The following is a 22,165-nucleotide window of genomic DNA, read 5'->3' as shown; positions in this document are numbered from 1 at the left end:
ATGGTAGATCGCGAGCAACTGGTGCAGAAAGCCAGGCTGGCTGAACAGGCAGAAAGATATGATGATATGGCAGCTGCCATGAAATCGGTAAGTTCTGCTCTGGAATCATATTTCTCATCAAGGTATCGTAAATAACCTCACTTTCTTTTTTGGTCTTCCATGTTAAAAATCTGTATTCAAAAGAATTGCTATGTATGTCTAACTATGCCATGTAGGCAATTGAAATCTAATTAGTGTTCCATATCATATTTAATCAGAGGAGGCAAATTTAGTGTATTAAACCCACCGTGAAAGATCATTATCACGAGAATCCTTCCGTCTAGAATATGATAGAGAATTAACAATATATCATGCGAGTGCCATTTCTGGGAAGTTGACTGGAAAGGCCCATATACCATTTCCAACGAGACTCAGTATATTTCTTATGATCCAAAAAGTATTTGCTTAGGCTACCATTTGGTACAGTATCTCTATGAAATGCGGGTTTGTGCTATTGAAACGATGGTTTATGGTCCAATTGTCTTAAACATAGTGGAAAGAGGGTGTCAGTCTGGAGAAGGCGATCATCTGAGGGGAATAGCGACCGAATGCGGACTGTTTGATCTTGGGGCGGTGCCTTTTGCCAGGTTTCTCTTTAATCAGCCAGTTGGCATGGCAATAAAGTTATTGGGGATAATAATAATGCATCTCATACTCAAGATAACACTATGTTTCCTCGTTGATCTGATATAATTAAAAGAGAAATATGCAGAACATGAGCAAAGGACCATTGAATAAGGTTCGCGTAAAATGTGCATGGGGAGTTTCACCAGAGGACACGCAGTTTACTGCTGGGCTCCTGTACTATGAGAGTGACATCGTTGGCGAAGAGAATGGATTGTGATGCTCTGATCTCTAGGCAAGCTCCCATTATTGGTCATATTCATCATAATGAAGAGAACCACTACAAACAGTGCCCTCAAATCTACCCACAATTTATGCCGAGTCTGTCTCGAATGAAGCAATCGTTAGCGGAAGGTTGATTGTAATCGATTTACGCAATAGACTACATCTGGTCGTAAAACATGATACACTTTACAAACGTGGGTGGCAGCAGACATTCTTCCAGAACGTTCTGTGGTTGTCATATTGCAGTGAATTCAATGCGCGTACTGCAGCGTGTTTTTATAGCCTATGGTTCGGTTATCTTCTATCACAACGATACGTTGTAGCAATGAATTCTGTATCCTTGCATCCTCGACCTCTTCGGCAAGCGTAGCAGGTATTCACACAAGGCGTGTCGCAGCGTGTGCCAAGGTGCAGTATACCCGTATTGCACCATTTATACCCTGTCCTTTAATATAAATCTTAAACGTATACAGTTGCAAGATGGTTATAATGGTATTAGCAATGCATAAGTAACCAGCTGAGTTAGTCCTGATTTTACCTAGTGACATTTTTACTTAATGATTGGACCAGGCAAGGCCCATTGTAGGGTAGTGTCCCATGGTATGCATCATCTGCAATTGGCCATGTATCCCACACTGCTTCTCCAACCTATTAGAGTCTCTGAGGAGGCATATTGTGTGATCCAAGTATGGAGAGGAGAGAACATTATTCACCTTGAGTAGAATATCACTGAGTAAAAAAGTATTGTCTATATTGTTACAGAATATAAGGCTACATAGAAAATGGTATTGTTTACTCAGAACAATTAGATTATATTGCATTGGACAGCAGGCAAGGGCTTAGCTCACAGAGATGTCTGTAGTGCAGAGACTACTACAGCTTTCACTCCAAAAAAACATGTGAAGCAGCTAGGATGTAATGCAAATTAATCATGCTCTCCAGGACCAGGTGGTGGTAATGTCAGAGGAGGTTTAGCTCCACCCTCTGATTTATGCCGAGTCAGAGAGGGCCGCCCCATCCCAGCACAGCTCGGCTCGCTGCAGCAGTGGGTAGTGGGGTGTGTCTGCTGCCTCGCCCATTAGCGGAGGGGAATCCCTCGCCACTGCAGTCATGGTAACCGCCCAGTGGCAGCCGGACAAAAATCAGTGGGATGACAGAAACTGAGACTATGCTTTTATATCAAAATTAAGATTTTGAGTTAGTGCTAGTCCTTTCTGGTAGTCATTCACCACTTATACTCTCATTCTGCTACTAAATCAGTATAAATGGTACTGTAATTCATAATTAACCTAATGATTGTATAGAAAGTTATTATTATTGCTACATTCATTACATCTCCTGACATGAACGTTGACGATAAATCCATTCATGCCATTTGGGGCAGTTCACTGACAGGTTTATGCCATCAAAGGGTTTGATATGTGTCAGCCAATTCCTGGCATTCAATACAACCCAGTGGATTTATGCATACAAAATAGCATATCAACAGAGCATGTCTTCTCTAAACATTCAGCTTCGTCAGTTCTCAGAACCACCATGCCTTCAGTAAATGGTTAGGGTTAGGGGTTAGGGTAACCCTAACCCTAACCCCAACTAACCTTTACTATGTTTATGTAAAGAATATTTATCCTTGGTGACAAAGGCATATGTGATGCATGCCTAGATGTCTATTGTATTGTAATTTCCTTAATCAAATTGGCAGTTTAATAATTTAAGATTCCAATACGATACATGGACTTTACAATCCAAGTGAAGATGGTTCTGAACATCTTAATTCAAAATATATGTTGTTATGAAACTCTCAGCTCACTGGATAGTGTCCTCTGGATGCAGAAATAGTCCACATGTTGAACCTCTATCTGAGGTGAAGCAGTTAATTCACCCCTTGGGTGGTGCATCCAGTCCCTGTGATGTCATGTTGCCTTAAGCGTGTGCTCTTTTACCATCTTAGAAAGTGACTCATGCATCTACCAGCACGCCATTCATATTTTGCCCTCACTGTGTCTTCTTGGTCCACTGCTTAGACTAAAAAGAAAGTAGCCTTCTCCACTCTAGGCTGTATCATGTGTACCCTCTCTATAATTCTATCAGACTGTCCCTGCCACTTGGTTTAGTAAGCTGATGGATAGGACAGGGGAAATGCAACCACTCTCAAATTCATAGACAGAGCTATGGCTGCAAGGATTGACAGTCCATGAGAATGACATGAGAGTTTAACATATTGTGAAGCTATAGATAGTTTGACAACATAAACTGAATACAACCTTAGATTTCGGGTTATTATGGGGTAAGACAGTTGTACTCATAAGATATTAATATGTTGCATACTTTGAGAATCAATGGGTTCTGGGTACAGTATCAGTTATTGAAATGACCATTGAACTGCAGGACATTTTTACAGATTGTGCCTTCAGCATAGGGGATTATAATACCTCATCAACATGGACCTGGCCTTAAAACACACCAATGCAGGTACTCGTGTTTTTTTAATGCCTTTTGAGTTATAAACCTTTTATGCATTTTATTTTTAGAAGCCTGCAGCAGCTGCAACAAGAAATCAAATCAATGAAAAACTGCAGTCAGGTTATATAACAACAAAAAGCTACTTTTCAACCCCCTCCTCCCCTCACAATCACCCCCCCCCCCCCATCCCATTCCCAGCACCACGCTCTCCTGCTCTCTCTCTGCCTTAACCAGTCATCCACACTTGCAGTGCCTGTGACGTGAGGTAGCCTAGTGCAGCCTGGGAGAGGGTAGGCAGGAGGGTTGTCACATTTGCTTAAGAGAGAGAGAGGGAATGCAAGGGAGAGAGTGCACGTGAGCAAGAAAAGATAGAAGAAAAGAAAGAGGGAAGCAAGGGTAAGACAGACACAGGAGAAAGAAAGGCAGATAGAGAGCTAGGGACAAAGACTCCTCATTCCTGTCAGCTTTTTTGTATCCCTTCTCACTCAGACAGACCTTATTTCCACACTACCGACCTCTCGGAGGGACAACCTCAAAGCCTCTACATTAGTGGCCATGCAGAGGACCATCAGAGAGGAAGAATTGATTGTATTTCCTGTGCTTTTGTTTGCATTAACACACAGTTGTTTGGTTGACAGCCCGACAGTGTAGGGGTGAGTCACGAGAGAGCGAGCGCGATTGATGAGCTTTATGAGCAGACAGAGAGCTCTATTGTGATCCCTGCACCGCAGCTTCCGTCAGGCCTTTCTGCTCACCCCAGGCTGCTGAAACAAAGACATCCATGTTTTTCAGAGGGGTTGTTTAGGGCTTGTTTTTCTGACCCGTTTGGTGCTCTTGCCTACTTGTTAGCTTTGATCCTTGAAAACTAATGTCCTTGTTAATGTGTTTCATAGTCTTTTCTTTGCGCTCATGCCTTTTCAGTAATAACACCACAACACAACAAGTCCAGAGGTCATTTATATGGTAGTGTTGTTACATTTATGATGCTTTATGATGCAACACACTTGCATAATATGGCAGAGGTCAGTGGGCTGCTTGTTAATTGCTAACTTTGTAAGTGGTGAACCATAACAATTGTTTGGCTGTGTTTCTCCTACCCTTTCATTCAACACACAATTTTGTGAGAGAATGACCTGTTGTCAAATCAAAGGATTTCAAATAGGGAGAAGCCCATGGAAAGCATAATCTTCACTTGGAGGGACAGCTGCTTGCAGAATGTGAGAGGACATGCTGTATGTCCCTATTCCCAACCCCTACCTCACTACTTCCCTTAGACCCACTGATCATGCCAGCTTCTGTCTCATTGGCAATGTGGAGGCCAATGTCTCCAGCTGTGGAGATAGACTGGTGCTCCAAAACCAAGCAGATTTATCTGTTTCCATGGAAACTGAAGATTGCATGATAGATTGCTCTCTGCCCTCTGGCCCCTCCCTGTAAGGTAAAGTCATCTAGCTAGAAAGGAGGGGCAGGATTGGCCCGAAGTAGGATGAGGAGTAAATTAATGTTGTTTTGACATTTTAGTACCACCAGTGGTTTATTTATGAATAAGAGTAGTATATAAAAGAGGTGGGTGTGAAATCAGTGTTGGTCAAAGTCTATAACATTTTTGCAAGGAGGATAGGCAATCAGGAAAGTTAAAATGAATGATAATAAGATAAAGCCTTTCTGTAGGAATGAATATGGACAATATGTGTATGTCTGAGGAAAGTGTATCTTGGGCGGTTATAAGGGATACTGGAAAATGGAGCTGCAGAGAGAGAGAGAGAGAGAGAGAGAGAGAGAGATTGATTTGAGAATACATTATAGTGATCTCCTCCCCACTCAATCAAATGAAAGCTGACATGCAAAGATAACAGGAGTGATTTAGACTACTGAGACAGGAGAACTGGTTGGGTGGAGTGACTTTATCTGCCTCTTGGATACACTATGGTCTCCTTTTAGGGATTTCATAAGAGCCTAATTTGCAAATGATTCATAAATATTGTTTTTGGTCTATATAAAATGTAACCGTGGTCCTCTGTGGCTCAGTTGGTAGAGCATGGCGGTAACAACGCTTAGGTTGTGGGTTTGATTCTCCGCTGGGACCATATATACTGAAATGTATGCACTCACTGCAATGTAAGGCACTTTGGATAAAAGCGTCAGCTAAATGGCATATATATATATATATATATATATATTATATAACCTTATGTGCCAAATTAACTATATTGAAGATACAATTAGCAGCTTCCCAAACTTTAGATAATTCAATTCACATTATGGCAAAAATGTCCCTTCTGTACCTGGTCATTACAACAACACTAGAAATGCACAACATGTCACATGGTACTTCTGAGGCAAAGTAAGTGTGATTTTAGGTTTGGCAGTGCAACTTTAAAGCCGACATCATCAAAAAGCAAGCTGCAGATTCTTTTTTTTTTATGGACTACTTGGCCAGGAGCAAAGAGGCTTAAAGCAAGCAATCAAGTCGCCTTAATTCTGTGTTTTAAAAGAAAAATGTATTTAAAGATCACCAAAATCTCTCTGGTTTGAGGTCTATAATAGAGAGAGAGCGTTGGTTTTCCATTCAGGAGAGTAGAGGTATCTGACAAAGGGGCTTCGTGTGAGCGGCCCAGGGCCCCATGCTTTGGTGTGGAGATAGGACTGGAGGGGAATTCAGGCCCGAAAAAGAGAGTAACAGGCTTTATATTCAGAGGGCTATGTAAAGATGCCTGTGCTGCGTGCTGCATAGTCTCGGTGGGGAATAAAGGATTAAATCCGCTAGCCAGACAGGCCTGTGGAAACAAAACAAAACAAGCTTTCAGAGCAGGAGAAAGCCAATGAGCAGCAACCTCGCAGGGATGATGTCATCTTACTACAGGCGTGGTACAGCGATCACTGATGCAGAACATCATGGGAGTTCACCCATCTCTGACCTTGTTTACTGTGAATCATGAATGAATATGTGTTCTGATAGTCTCTCATTAAATCAATGACTAGCTTTGTTGCTCAGTCTGATATAGTTAATATTCTTAGCCAAGTTAGCTACAAGACAGTGCAATGCTGAACATGTTAGCTATAAGCCTATTTGTGGCTAGCTATGTAAATAAGTGAACATATGGCATTAAAAAACATTATCATATTATTTTAGTGTTGAATGTTACATGGCACCAGTCAGCCTACAGAGTAACCAAGCAAAATAAAAGACTTGTATCTGCCAATACGTATTATATATATATATAGATATATATATGATGAAAATACAGTTTTTCTTAATAGTCTCCCTTGCTCTGTCCTGTCCTTATTTCTTCCAGGTTACAGAGTTGAATGAGGCCCTGTCCAACGAGGAGAGGAATCTTCTCTCTGTGGCTTATAAGAACGTGGTGGGGGCGCGGCGCTCGTCCTGGCGCGTCATCTCCAGCATTGAGCAGAAGACTTCAGCTGATGGAAACGAGAAGAAGATTGAGATGGTGAGGGCCTACCGGGAGAAGATTGAGAAGGAGCTGGAGGCTGTGTGTCAGGATGTGCTCAACCTTCTGGACAACTTCCTAGTCAAGAACTGCAACGAGACACAGCATGAGAGCAAGGTCTTCTTCCTGAAGATGAAGGGCGACTACTACCGCTATCTGGCCGAGGTGGCCACGGGTGAGAAGAGGGCCACCGTGGTGGAGTCCTCTGAGAAGGCCTACAACGAGGCCCATGAGATCAGCAAGGAGCACATGCAGCCTACCCACCCCATCCGCCTGGGTTTGGCCCTCAACTACTCTGTCTTCTACTATGAGATCCAGAATGCCCCTGAGCAGGCGTGCCACCTGGCCAAAACCGCCTTCGACGACGCCATCGCCGAGCTGGACACCCTCAATGAGGACTCCTACAAAGACTCCACTCTCATCATGCAGCTGCTACGAGACAACTTGACACTGTGGACGAGCGACCAGCAGGACGACGAGGGTGGGGAGACCAACAACTAAAGAGTCCAACAGATCCGCCGAAAAACACAACACGCGCGCTCACAAAATGACAACAAAAAATTAAAGTTCTTAGAAATTCAAAATGGGGTCGGTGGAACATTGGCAGCCACTTTTGCTGATGATCCTACCACAGCTGCAGTTCTTTATTTTTCCACGAATTTAAAGTGAAAAAAAAAAATAGAATAACAAGATGAAAAGAGGGGAGATAATTTTAGTTTCTAAAACTATGTATAATTAAGGAAAAAATAGATAAACCCCTTTCTTCTTGATTGCCTCTGCAATATTTGCCAAAACACCACTTAGAGGAAAGAGGTCTGTAAGTCGGTCAGTACAGTGTGGCTGGTTGGGTTAGAATGACCCTCACACTGGCATAGAGACTGTTCTTATTGCAGAAGAAGTGGAGCTGCTTATTTAACTTGCGTGGTGAGGGAGAAGTGTTCGACATCGTAAGTGGAAAGCAAAGCTTGAGCAAAAAGAAAATTCATATTTAGAGTAAAACCTTGAATGTCATTGCATAGCGAAAAGAAGGGGGTTTGCAAATGGGTTCCAGAGAGCAAGAGAGAGGTATCGAACTTCAGATGTACCAACTTATGGAAGCTAAGGTGCACACTGTAATGGTAATCACTGCCTGAAAGCAGGTTGTCTGTGTGATTGAACATACATAACCAATGTTTTGTTCCCATGGTGTCAGTAATGTGTTGAGACCAGTCATACAGACAACACTATAACTACAATAGGAATACAGTAAAAACACAGTACAGCTTGTCCGTCATACGTAAAACATTTTCAGGCGGCAGATTTTTTAAAAATGTATTCATCTTAATATTTAGTACAGTTGTCATATGCACATCCCGTTGTGTAGGTGTTGGGAGAATAGTAACACATGAAAAGAACAAAAAGCCTGCACACTGATACTTCTTTTTCATTCATTTGATTCTTATTTCTGTTATCATTATCTTTATTATTATTATCATATATCACTGGCCATTTCAAAAAATAAAGTAAATGAAATCTCTCAAACTGAGAAAAATTAAATCTTGTGAATGAGATAATAAAAACAACAAAATCTTGTGCCCTAAATTACATTTGTGTTTACAACAATCACTTGGATCCCGGAAATGACACAGAGTTGACTGGAACCACATGCTGTATCGGTGGACTAAGCATACTGTATGTTCTGGACAGGACACTGGCAATGTAAAATAGATGATCTAAAAGCAGCTTTGAGGTTTGTGGATTTTCTTTTGTGTTAACTTTTTTAATTGTCAAGAAATGCACTTGCCTATTATTATACTGTTTCTTCAGTGTAAGAAGATAACTGCTCCAATATTCTCGATAATACAATATTGTGCATGCTGGTGATGTATTTATATACAGTAGCTTGACTTTATTAACTTATACTGCAGACTTTATGTATTCAAATGAACATGAAATGACTAGACTTCAATCTGATTATTTTCTATTTATTACTTTTTATTGGATTGTTAAAATTTATTTTAATTTGTGTTTTCTTTTACTCGATTTGCTAAAGTACGCTTTACCAAAACAGTGATTGTTAACAATACAATTTATCTGTATTGGACATTGCTTTAGCAACATGCAATTCTTGTATTACGTTTTGGTAAACAGTGGTGAGGGTTGGTTGACAAGAACACCAGTGTTGACTCAACCTGTCATTTTGTCATGGTGAAATTATTATCACACTGTAAAACAATTGATTTATTTATTCAAATGACTGTTCTGTTTGTGCTTTTGTTACATTACGCAGTGAGATATCTAAGATTGAACAGTATTTAATTTTTCCTCAGAATCAGTGTTTCCGTAATGAATTCACTCATGGACCATTATTTGTTTCCTCTACTTTTTTTCCAGCTGTCTCCTGATATCTTAAATGTGAGTCATGTAGCGGTTGCACAAGTGAAAAAGTATAATAATAACAATAATAAAAAGTGAATTAAAATAATACAAAGCTCTTCTAACCACATTTCAGTGCTGCTGTTGTTGTTGAATTCCTATCAACGTATAGGGGTTTAGCCTTTAGGGATTGGTTTTGAGTGAGTTGCTTCTAATAGATGTTCTTGATGATTCTGAGGTGCTCCTTAGTGATGGCTATGAAATGAAGAATGTTCCAGTACAAAGAAGCAGATATTACTGTTGTACTGTACTTGTTGTTCACTACAGATTCTATAGTTAGATACATATAGATAGATTAATTGATTGATTGAATGAGTTATAAATTGTACACTAAATATTTATGTAGTATATTCAAATAGATGTATTATATTGTATGTACAGTGTGTATACTGTGAACACATCTGTTGCATCTTTTGTCTAGTTCAGTTATTAGATAGATATAGGTAGAAAGATAGATAGATAGATTAGACCTAGACAGGCAAATAGATAGATAGATAGATATTTTTGTAGTTTTGTGTTTAAAACATCTGTAATAAATATTAGTAATTTTGGAATGGAAACAGCAAGTCACTGAGATGCATAGGCGCTGTTAGCGTTGTACCGTAATGAAAACAGCTTTTGGTCAGCTTTTCTCCAGTGCCATCCAATGCCATCTCTCAGATTGTTGAGGGCCTCATTACTAATGCTGTATCTAATCTAGCATCTGGCATGTAGTCATCACCAACAGTTTTGACATTTGAAAGCTGGTTACTTGGTTCCTCTTTCCCTCACAACAGTGGCTTAAGAAACATTCAGATGTAAAATCTGCTGAAGTCACATCCAAAAGCCCGACAGCTGGGTGTCCTCAAATGTGACAGCACTGTGACCTTTCTGCACAGTTCAGGACCTGCTGACCAGGAAATACAGTTATGACATACTATATAGCTGTGTGCTCTGGTACAGTATGACAGTGAAATGTACTGTATTTATTTATATGCTTATTTGTTTACCCATTTGTATTTCACCCATTACTTTTCTGGTGCAACCACTCTTTGGTCTCTTCATATGCCATGGCTATTATTTTTACAGGGACAAATCGCTAAATCTACACTGACAAACTTAGATCCCGGGAATGCGTTGAAGATTTGAAAAAGCACATACACAAAGGCAGAATATGAAGGAGTGAAATTAGGTAAATTAAGAATTATGACAGCTTCTGTGGCAGGTTGTATTAGTACAGGCAAAAGAGTGGCATAATTGAAATCTGATTTGAACAACTATTCAACCGAAGAATTTTCTGTATCTTTAAATAATGATAGCACCTGAAGGTTAGGATTACCCCATGACTGAAAGTGAAACCTTATGTATTCTCTGCCAACAAATGCAACACTGGTATGTATCAATAAAACTGTTGGTTCATAGAAAAACAATGAATACAAATTATTATGCGCGCACACACACACACACACACACACACACACACACACACACACACACACACACACACACACACACACACACACACACACACACACACACACACACACACACACACACACACACACACACACACACACACACCTTGCTACTAACATGGGTCAGGCTTTGTCTCACCTTGTCACAGAGTCATACTGTTCAGCACAAAACAGATAGGCTGGCTTTATTACTGGGAGGAAATGAGAGCTTAGATTACCTCTGGATGACAAAAAGAGAACACCATGCTGAATCAGGGAGAAACTTTACCTCAGGGCTCATTACAAGAGGGACAAATGGGGCCTACTCTAACCCCCACCTTCGGCCCAAAGTGAAGTGCACAATTCGCCAGAGTAAAATGGAGTCAGTAGGGCATGTGTAAGCAGATTGTGTTAATTCCCTAAAGAATATATTGATTTTGGCAACAGAGTTCCACAGTAAATCGAAGGGGAATAAAGTCCTTGATTAAGCACAAGGATTCCTGCAAGGCATTCGACGGCTGATGGACAGACATTTCTGCTTCAGAGAACAAAGGGCTTACCTTCTCCATCACATACCTGTTAATGGCCTGCTGTGTTTTTTCAGTTTATAGCAAGGTGAAGGAAGATGTCACTGAAAACACCACATTGTAACAGTCCTCTGCAAACTTGAGTAATTATATACTTCATGTCACAACAAACCTCGGAGGAAACAGGACTCCAGGACTTGAATGATACAAATATCACAAACTGTTACCCTACAGTTTTATACTGAAGTTGTTGGCCTATGTTTGCATCATAAACATTGCAGTTACACTACATTCAGCAGCTAAACATTGGTGGAACTGTTAGAGCAGTCTATTGTGTAGGCCTAGGACACAAGATTAGGTCCCTTTAAAGTGATCAAGATTCAAGCATTTAGTGTTATACCTTAATGTATTTGTTAGATACTCATCATGCATACCAATACGTTTGATCGGGGTACTTCAATGCTTGAAAAGCTGTGACATCACAAAACATAGCATGGCTTTTACTATTCATGTCAAAAACCCTCTATGAAGACAGAGCTAGGGAGGGAAGAGTTTACACCTATATTCAAACAAAATAACTTCCTAACCGTCTAATTAAATCGAGGCACTCACACTTTCTCCTTGTGTTACTAACTTGAACAGATAGAGCTGGCTCCCTTCATTTTAACCTCTCACACATTTGAAAACATCTACATTGCATAGACAAAAAGCATGTGAAATAACATACATTTATTCATCCATATTAGGTGTTAGTTATGACAAGTTAGTTTGACGGCCATTTCTTCTCAATGAAGTTAGAAAATTAATTACCATGCTCTGTCCTCCTCCGGTAAAAGCAGCCAATGGAGGCTGGGCTAGGGCATCACTAGCCAATCACGTTGCTGTTGCTAGGGCTAGAATATACTAGTGACTTCTGGTGAAGTACCAGTTACAGACACCTCTCCCATCTCTCTGAAGATTATGCCGGTGCGGCGAGGAATCTTCATGTACTGTCAATGCGTGAAACAAGCATTCGCAATTCGAGAGAGTGTGCTGTATCCAGTATCTGGCGCGCGCATTTGTCAAAGTAACACATGCAATATATGCTGCACAGTGCACTGACAAATGCATCCTGCTTGAATTACTGTATGATTTATTAGAATGTAGATAATCACAGATAATAGATGATAAGAACATAATATGTTATTCTGTAATGAAGTGCATCAACTGTCAGGGGATTGCATGAGCATTATTATGAATGGACATGACATGACATTAATCATGCCATGCCTACACATTGATGTGCTCTTGAGGATTTCATGTTCATTCATGTCATAACTTGCCAGCTCTAAACAGGCATCATGTGTTACTCAAAAGACACATGTCTATGGGGCAGCATAGCTGCGCTAGGAGATTCTCTCTGTTGAAGTTCATATCCCATACATGTCCTCAACATTTGTTAAAAGGACTTACCATCCATGGAGATCCCAAAATGTAATTGGCTGGTGCTCTGTCACTCACTTTACAGTGACTGTCTGTTCCTCTTAAGGACATCCATCATAGGTCTGTCCTGCTCTTACAGGGCGGTGCATCGCTCACTCATTCTTCTCATCGCTGATCAAGTGGAAGAAGAGGGAGGAGGAGTAATGATGAGGACATGCATCTTCAGTATGAACAACCCAGTGACTGGGGAGTGACTCACGCATACAGTAGTAGCACCACTATTCACACACACAGCCGTGACACATCTTTCTGTATGTAAGAACCTCAGTACTTTTTGATTCCTACCAGTATCTAACAACTCAACAGTAAATCACCCTCTTCCCTCTTTTGTAAACCTGACCTAGTCTTTTGCCCCTGTTAACAATAGGGCAATGTTAACAATAGGGCATAGTGTGATGGGTTACCTTTGCCTCTGACGGACACAGGATTGACGGGATTGCTTATGACTGGTTTTCAGACAGCTCCATCCACAGGATCTTTGGTGATGCAGGCCACAAATGGTACAGTAGACCTAGAGGTGTTGCCAATGTGGTGATAGAATCACAATTATGCATAAACTTTGTCTCCAGATCACATTAGGGCAGCCTTTGGAGTGTTCAGTTTGTTCAATAAGGCCATTTTTACAACGGCATTGTCACAAAGTGAGAAAACATAAAGTGGCAGTGGTATGAACAACCCTCCAAAGATGTCATGTTATTCTAAGAAAGCTTAGAAACGTGTGTTTCCTAAACGCCCAATTAGGTATTTTTCCTACTGTCCAGTATATCACGTCTATATAGGCATCCCGTCTGGCCGTCTAGTTTGTAGCCCTCAGTGGGGGTTTTCTCTCTCAAATTCTGACGTACCATGACGCAATCATGATCAAACGAAAGTTCTCGCCGGTATAAACTGAGGCCATGTTTGTAGGCTAGCCTACATTGTAGACTAGTGGTTCTTTAATGTGTGTGTATTCATGAATTTACTTAAAACCTGCTTTACGCGTTAGTTTAGGCGCAGGGGTCTCAAACTCAACTTACCTGGGGGCCGCTGGAGGTAAAGTCTGGATGAGGCTGGGCCGCATCAAGTATTCCACAAAAAAAGGGTTTCAAGTATTCCAAAAAAACCTGCCGTGAAGAGAAAGGTTGGCGACGAGCACAGACAATTTCAGGAAAAATTCGCTAATTCGCGTTGGCTAACTTGTCAACAAACACCACCGGAAGCTGTCACGAGCCTGAGCTATGGTATAAAAACATATAAAACGCCCAGGGCAACGACTCAGCAAAAAGATGCGTGTGAGAAAAACGCGCGGGCCTCACTAACACTAAACTTTGATGTCAAGTAGGGGGCCACAAAATATCGTGCCGCGAGTTTGAGACCCCTGGTTAGGGGTTGAGGTAAACAGGACAGTAAAGCGGAAAGCGGGGCATCGGAGATATACAAGACGTTCAAAAATCATTGAATCGGTTTTCAGTTTAGTATTCAGTTAACCCATTTTGCCTCCTGTCCAGTAGTTGTCGTGTCAGATAGTGTTCCCTTGTCAGATAGTGTTCTCGATCTGACCGAAAGTGTGTTTTTAAGAGTAATGTAATGAAAATGATTGTAAAATAACAATGATAGTGACTTACACTTGGTCCTCCAAAGGCGTTTCATGATGACTGATTACGGTTTTTGATGATACCATGAATATTAATGTTATATTACTCAACTTTTGTCATTATAATTGACTACTTTAGTAATGATTGTCAATCATCTTATACCACAATTAATAGAGGGGGAACACTATCTGACAAGGGAATACATACTGACACAACACCGTCCCGTCTCTCGCTATCAAAATAAGGGGTTGTTGGCTGAGGCATAAACGTTTGTTCCGTTTCATTATGACAAAACAAAATGTTTTATACATATTATACAAATATGATATGTCACAATACTGTAGGTTCAAAGACCCGTTGCCCTGCGTTACGGACCACCGAAAATCACAAAAACTGGAAAAATCAACAACATTTGGCAACAGTGGGAATTCTAGAGTTGACCAGTCCGGTTCTTTTGAGCGCAAAACTGTTCCAATCGGCCCAAAACCGCGGGAGAACCCATTACCCATAACTGACATTCACCTTTCCATTATATAGTAAGATCCATATACTATATAAGACCATTATATAGTATATGGATATATGCTATGCAAAAGAGAAGCACCCCCTGCTTCTCAAACAAGATCAGAGGCAATTTCACATCTGTTTGGGCAGATGCTCATAAAATAAACATTGCTCAGTTGAGTGTGTGTGTGTTTGTGTGTTTGTGTGTGTGTGTGTGTGTGTGTGTGTGTGTGTGTGTGTGTGTGTGTGTGTGTGTGCGCATGCATACATGCATGCATGCATGCATTTGCTTGCTTGCATACTATTTCTCTCTTGTTCCAGACATTGGATTCTACAATAGTCTGGCTAGTGTCCAAATTATACTGTGCACGTGAGCAGTGCAATCAATGGTTGCTTGGGTAGTCATATTGTCACCAATCTACCCATTGTTGGGCATCATGTGTCAGTAAATTTGGCTTCTTTTAGAACCCCAAAAAACTCTAGTGCTCATCAGAAGTCTGCCCAGTGTAGCTAGAGAACGTGCTGTAAGCCCAGGGCATTGCAGACCCATCTATAAATAGTAACCCCCCTGCAGCTCTGGAGTGAAGAGGAGAGTTAGTGGGTGCATTTGTGCGCTGGGTTGTATTAAGAGAGAATTAAGGCAGAAAAACATCACTATGGCAAAAACAACTCCTGTACATTCAGGAAAAAGTCAACACATGGAACAGACCAGTCTAGACAGGAGTTACTTAGACTAATGTATGACACACAGGCACAGAGAGAATGGCAATAGTAATAGCATCCTTGAGGGGGCAATGATGGCAGATATTTCAGCACTTCCTCCCACATGGTCCTCTACCGAGGCCAGTGATGGGTCTCTCCACAGTGATCTGATTTACACTTGGTGTGAGGTCCTGGAAACAGGTATACCCTCAGCGGGACACATTGCTCACACCCCTATGTGTATTGAAGTGTATGGTAGTGTACTGTAGAGTTTTGCTCTATTTGTATTTTGGCTATTTACATGTAAGTATATGCAGGCAAAAGAGGACAGTGTGATCACCCCCAACTGCTCCCCTAAAATTCTCTTTTTCTCTTATCCAAGAGTTAAAGTCTCTCTCAGTGGTGTATCAGTGGTACCTTCCCACCACTTACTGACATATGGGAATTGTGGTGGGTTAATATACACAGCCTAGCACTAAATAACTGATTACATAATTTGTGTGATTCCTCTGTGCCTGCTCTCTATGTTATTGGCCATCAACATGGACATAATTGCTCAGAACAGCCTGCTAATTGCATCTAACAAAAATAAAGAGGCCCGAGGTATAAGGTTATTTTTTCTTTATTTCCTGTTTGCATTGGTACACCTTTCCAAATGCAACTACTGTACAGATGAAAGACCAGTCTTTCCTCACTGAGTTGAAATACAGCTTACATGAAAAGACAGTGATTGTCCAGCAGTCAGAGGATGGTGGAACAGCCTGTGCTGGAACATGGCTTGGTTGGTGTGTAGTATCACTGGTGTTATGGCTCTTTTTGGTGTTGTTAGTGTCTCTAAGCAGGAGAGGCAGCAAGCACACAATGATGATGTGGAAGATTGTGGCGGTGTTTGCAGATCTACAGTAATAACTTTCTGTGCCTAGCAAGTGCATAACAGGAATGAGGAGGGTATGTGTGTGTGTGTGTGTGTGTGTGTGTGTGTGTGTGTGTGTGTGTGTGTGTGTGTGTGTGTGTTGGGGGTTGGGGTAACTGGAGGTTTTCTTGATTCAAATGAAGAGTGTAATTACTGCAGAGCGGGCATATGGCACTGGTGCAGATGTGTTTACACAGTGCACACAGCCGGGGTCGGCTCATTATGAGAGACAGAGGGAGTGAAGATAGATGAGAGGAGGCAATCCCTTGCTTCTCTCTCACAATGCTCTGGCGTTAGCACGAGTGAAATGTGCATGCATTTTGAGAGCTTACATAACTGTGTGTTTGGTACTAAGCAGTTTGCATATCCTCCCCCTGTCTCATTGAGCCATCTGTACAAAAGTGTAGGTGTGTGTGTGTGTGTGTGTGTGTGTTAATGCTTCAGTCTTCCTCCTGCTCATCCTTGTGTTGTTGGTCATTCTTCCTCATCATATCGGACCTGCCCATGTCAGACCTCATCATTTCTGTTGCCCATGGTCACAGGGATGGAGATCTCGGAGGCTTTGATGGCCTGCTTGTTCAAAGGGGCCTCCACTGTCAGCACTCCCTCAGGGGACAGGGAGGATGTCACCTTCTCAGCTTCAGCACTTGGGGGCAGTCTGGAGCAGGGAGGAGGAGAGAGTGCAGTCAGGCTACAGTACAGTCCATGCTTATTGGAATAACTCAATTGAGACAACAACTTTAGATATTATCTTTAGTGTAATTCGATGAAATCTTAACTGTAATTTTAACTTGTTTCTAGACTCTGTGGTCAGCTTTGTTTACATAAACAAAGCCCAATAATAAGCCCCCCAGCCTGCTGGAGGAGGAGTGTAACTCTCAGTGTGTGTTGTGGCCCCTGGATGGCGACAGAGTCTTGTGTAGCAGTGATCAGAGGGAGGAGGGCTGTGCTGTACAATACACACTGAGGCAGCTGTTGCTGCTGCTCTCCAGACCATGACACTCAGCCCCCAGCTATACTCAACCCTCTATAGACCTGACCAATCCCAACCTTAAGAGATTCATAGGAGCACACCCAAGATAAGGGGACCACAGGAACCTTGACAGAGTGGAGAATACACTCTTAGGAAGGAGAGCTGCCATAAAGCTGCCATAAAGCAGCCTAACCAACCCATTCCAATTTAACTCAAAGGGCCATAAGGTTTAGCAAGGGAAAAGATTAAATACCGGAGAAAATCATCACTCAAAGGGATCAATGGAGAAACACTATTTCACCCAGTTTCATATTTCACCAGGGTTTCATTTCCTGCAGTTACATAGTTGCGTAGGTTGAGAGTGAAAATGTTGTTATACTCACGTGTATTTCCTGGTGAAGCACCTGGACACAAAGCCATGCTCGTCTCTCCTCTCCTCGTGCTTCCCTGTGGAGACAGAACATGCAACCATAGGTCTTAGCATCACACCTGGTCTGCATTCACTTTAAACTATATACTATTATTGCTGTTCTTGTCATGATGATACAATATGTCACTTGAAGCAATCTCCATGAATTCAATAATATCAATTAATTCTTGTTAATGTAAATGTTTATGTAAATGTTTCAATTAGACAGTAAGAGGGAGAGAGAGTGGTTCTGTATGGGAGTAGGATGAGGGTAAGATTTTATCCAGGCTCTGTTAATTCGATTTTTGTCATGCACTTTTTAACATTTAAATATGTCAGATACAGTATGTTCTATGTTACCCCCGTCCCCCCCCCAACACACAAACACTCCTCCCACACATACAAACACCTCCCACACGCACAGCACTCAAACAGAAATGTACACTACTGTATGTGTTGACTCACTGTCTAAAAGCGGTGTACAACCAAGACACTGCTGCACCACATCACATAATGTTCCATTTGACAGAAGTCTGATAACAGCTGCCCGCCTCCTTTCCCCTGTCTGGTGCCTGTATGTATGTTTCCTTTGACACATGTATGTTCCCTCAGCATGATACATGTATGTGTCGCCTCTCTATCTTTCATCAGGTTTCCGACAGACACGCATGCCAGCTGAAATACTGCCCCTCTCTCTGGCAGCTTATCTGTTTGTTATGACGACGAGTTGATAAAGAGAGTTTGCCAGGGATCTGTCCCCCTTTCCTGCAGGACTAAAACACTGGGGAGAGAGAGTGAATGGGCCAACCAGGCATTTATGAAACACTACATGAGCGGCCATTATTTCTGAGCATACTCTTTTGTGGCCAAGGGGTGTTGTGTACTCTATTCTGAAATGGCTTTGAAAAGAATTGAACAGTGGTTTTGCACCATAAGCACTGCCATTTACAGTATGTTAACTAGCCTTTTCACTTAAACAGAAGAACAACCCCAAATGCAGTACACTAATTTTGATGAGAATATGAGAAAAAATAATAAGCTGTAAAAAGGTTAAAAGGTTACAGAACTCATTCACAATGTCTGTGCTTTGTTGATTGTAACTGTCAACCACTACAGCCCATAAGAAAATCCATTTTTCCATTTAAAGTAGCAGCCTGTCAGAGTGAGACACACAACTAAATGCCCATCTATGTCTATCTACGTCTGGGTCCTCTCATAATATTTATGTATATAGCAGATTTTATTACAGATTTTCTCAGTCTAGCTCCTGGGAAGCTGTCTTCCTCCCCTAACTAACTTACATTTAAGGGCATGAAAATATCAGACTTCAAGAATAAAAGTGGTTGTCGTGCCTAATTTCCACTTTGGACATTGTGTTCATAGTCCTGCTGTTGTATTGTTCCACTCCCCCTGGCGTACTCATATCTCTGTGGTGTGTTTAATGGCTCAGGAATCTGGGGGCTACAGCCATCTATCAGGCTGTGGTTCAAAAGCCTCCTCCTTCCAGTCTGTTGCATGTACTGTTATTCTTCGACACAATGCCCCTTCTTAATGTGATATGCCAGGTTCACACTGGCCAATCAATCAGTGTGCTAAAACAAATATTTTCTCCCTGTGCTCTATGCAGTCTTAGCTTAGCAATGTCTCACTTAACAAGGTAAGAATAAAACAATTAGATATTTTGTTAGTGGTACTTGGTAAGCAAGATATCTCATGTACCTCATATATCAATTAAAATGACAAGAATAGCTATTAACCTGAACACATAGTAGTTATGCCAAGAGAGACATGTGCAACACTTCACAACACACTTCAAGTGGACTGAGCCCCTCCCTCATCAATTGTAATGACAATGCATAGATGTATTATATAAAAAATAGTTTTTATGCACCCAAAGAAATTAAGTCTAACAAGTTGTGCATATGAAGAAGTCTCGTATGCTGTGATACAATGCAACTGGTAACAGCAGAGTACATGGGTGGCAGATTCAGGATAACAAAGAGAGAGAGACATATGGGAGCTCACCAGTGATCTCCACTACGCCATCCTTGGTCTTCACCACCAGCTCCTCAGGGGAAAAGTGATTGACATCCAGGGTGACCTTCCAGGCCTCCTGGGTCTGCTTGATCTCAGACATGCCGCTGCTGAACTGACGGGACAGGGCACGGGCGTAGGCGGCAGCACCGGGCTGGGACATCATGGGGCTCTGAGCCATCATTGCACTCTGGGGCATCATGGAGGCTTGGGCCATCATGGGGTTCATAGGCATCATGGAGGTCTGGGGCATCATGGGGGTCTGGGGCATGAAAGTGCTCATGTCTTGGCCCAAGGCGGGGTGGCGCAGGTAGCCGGGCCAGTGGGTGCTGGGTAAGGTGGAGAACTCCTCTGGGACAGCAGGCATGCCAAAGCCCTGGTCAAAGAGCCGACTGCCCTGGTACCAGTCACGGAAAGGGTCCCAGCTGGGGGTGCGAAGGAAGCTGAAGGGGATGCGTCTCTCGGTCATGGCTGCTGGAGGAGGAGTAGCTGTACTGTAGTCCTGGAGAGGTGCTGGCTGCAGATGAAGACCCTTTTGGTCTCTCTCAAAATCTGACCAGAAAGTATCGTCTGCTACTCAGTTGAGGGCTTTTATACACACGTCCGCCTACCCCCCTCAACATACCCCTCCCCTCTCACCCAAGCCCCCCCCTGCCAGATATTTATAGAAGGAGCTAGAATGTCTATTCATGGCAGACGTAGCACTAGAATGGAATTCAAGGCAAAGGCTCACCCCTATTACAGCTGCCCAGCAGTCTGTATAACCTCCCTCCCTCCTGCCAATTGTAATCCCCTTCCCCTCCCTCGACATGACACAGGGGGAGAGGAATCTGAGAGCTTGAAAGCAGACAGGCCTGCTCAGCAGATCCGGAGCCCCAGCATGGGGAGACATATGTATGCTGTTTCTGACAGGGGCTTACATAGGACAGTAGGTGACAAGCCACATATGTGTTATACTGTAGTAGTTATACATTAAGAATATACTGGAATCCAAAACATGGACACCAAAACATAACACAGACACCCACACACACCCTAAGACATGTACACCCACCCACAAATGTACACACAAGCATATATGAAGACAAAAATGTGCTCCTCTTTCTTAAAAGTCACATGCCTGTGTATATATGTAAGTTGAAGTGTTGAAGTTATTTGGTGTGATATGAGTAACATAATGTCATGACATGGAGGAATGGAATAGAAGGAAGAGCTTAGACCAGTGTTGAAACTGGCTGTGTGGATCCTCTAACTCATTACTATCTCCGATTCTAAAGTCATCCACAGAAAGGGATTCTACTCATCTCATGGACACCCTGGTTTTGTTTCAGATCTGTTCCACTTCTGCCTCTATGGTCCGTCTTGTATTTTTGGACACAGGGCTAATTTTGAATGCTAATATTTTTTCTGAGAGGAATTTCTCGACCAAGCACTTTGTTTTGGCATACACTTTTCAGTGTCCCACCAATATTATAGTGATTTCAACAAATACTTAAGTTCCTTTATGGATTATTTTTGCATCATTTGTATCTAGTCTATAGAATATAACATTGCACTTCTCCTCAGAGGTACTGACATACACTGGCAAATTCTGCATCTCTGTGCGTAAAAGGGTCCATATAGTGGAAGGTGTGGTCCTCACACATGTGCATTTTGCAGAGCCTTGCTAATGTCCAATACTGTGGGCCTTCATATTACTGTTACATGTACTGTATGTGCCGGACTCGGGTTGGGCCATAGGCATCATGTACGTCACACGGCTCTGTCCCTCTCTGCTTACTCAGCACTGCCACACACATGAGAGGTTCTTCACCTGAGGGCCTTGTGGCACTATGCCCTGCATGTCTCAGAGCACAAAGCTGAGTGGAAGTCAAGGGGACCCAGTATCCCCCTCATACAGTAGGTCTTACCCAGAGAGTGCAGGGTTGGACGTCTGATCATTTCCCATTTATCTGAGCCCTGTACAGAGCAGTAGCTGAATAAACACGTTTTCATAGGAGATATAATTTATAACATGTTATAAAGTAAATAATACCATTAGCGCCATCTGTAGGTGGCACATGTAGTGTAGTTCAGTGGCAATTAGAATCACAAAAAAGTGCATCTTTGTAAAAACAACAAGAAAAGCATCTTATTTTACATCAGTTTATATTTATTATCCTGTATAATAACTTGTACACTACAACTATTGACTTTTATACAATACAAAGGTTAGTGCTGTACTCTTAATAATGGAACAGGTGTGTTTAATATCATACTACTGTAGGTTAACTCTAGTTACATTCTGAATGTAACACCGCATGAGTGACAGAGGCTTGACAAATGGTAAGGAAGACTGAGGGTGTTCCCTGATTACATCACCAGCTTTTGTCAGTACAGAGTTAACCGAGGCAGAG

The 22,165-nt window shown here is 42.0% G+C and overlaps 2 protein-coding genes across 2 annotated transcripts; one reads left to right on the top strand and one right to left on the bottom strand.

The window, feature by feature from the left end:
- On the top strand, positions 1–7,304 carry ywhag1 (3-monooxygenase/tryptophan 5-monooxygenase activation protein, gamma polypeptide 1; the record flags this gene model as incomplete). The annotated part of the gene is made up of 2 exons (XM_083664912.1): positions 1–87; positions 6,648–7,304. 2 exons carry the CDS (start codon positions 1–3, stop codon positions 7,302–7,304), a joined length of 744 nt encoding a protein of 247 aa, XP_083521038.1.
- Positions 7,305–16,061: 8,757 nt separating this feature from the next.
- On the bottom strand, positions 16,062–20,282 carry hspb1 (heat shock protein, alpha-crystallin-related, 1). The gene is made up of 3 exons (XM_083665552.1): positions 19,761–20,282; positions 17,710–17,773; positions 16,062–17,011 (listed from the first exon to the last, which is right to left on the bottom strand). Exons 1-3 carry the CDS (start codon positions 20,236–20,238, stop codon positions 16,861–16,863), a joined length of 693 nt encoding a protein of 230 aa, XP_083521678.1. The 5' UTR covers positions 20,239–20,282; the 3' UTR covers positions 16,062–16,860.
- Positions 20,283–22,165: the final 1,883 nt, after the last annotated feature.

This window comes from Argentina silus (genome assembly GCF_951799395.1).
Source record: "Argentina silus genome assembly, chromosome: 2".
NCBI lineage: Eukaryota > Metazoa > Chordata > Actinopteri > Argentiniformes > Argentinidae > Argentina > Argentina silus.
Note: the sequence above shows the minus strand (reverse complement) of the source record. Positions and strands in the feature narration are given on the sequence as shown.

Bases quoted from the DNA above. Each gene is read 5' to 3' on its own strand.
- hspb1 (XM_083665552.1), bottom strand. From the start codon at position 20,238: ATGACCGAGAGACGCATCCCCTTCAGCTTCCTTCGCACCCCCAGCTGG. The intron at 17,774-19,760 runs GTGAGCTCCCAT...CTGTCTCCACAG, and splicing joins TGGCGTAGTGGAGATCACTG to GGAAGCACGAGGAGAGGAGA. The intron at 17,012-17,709 runs GTGAGTATAACA...TCCCTGCTCCAG, and splicing joins TGCTTCACCAGGAAATACAC to ACTGCCCCCAAGTGCTGAAG.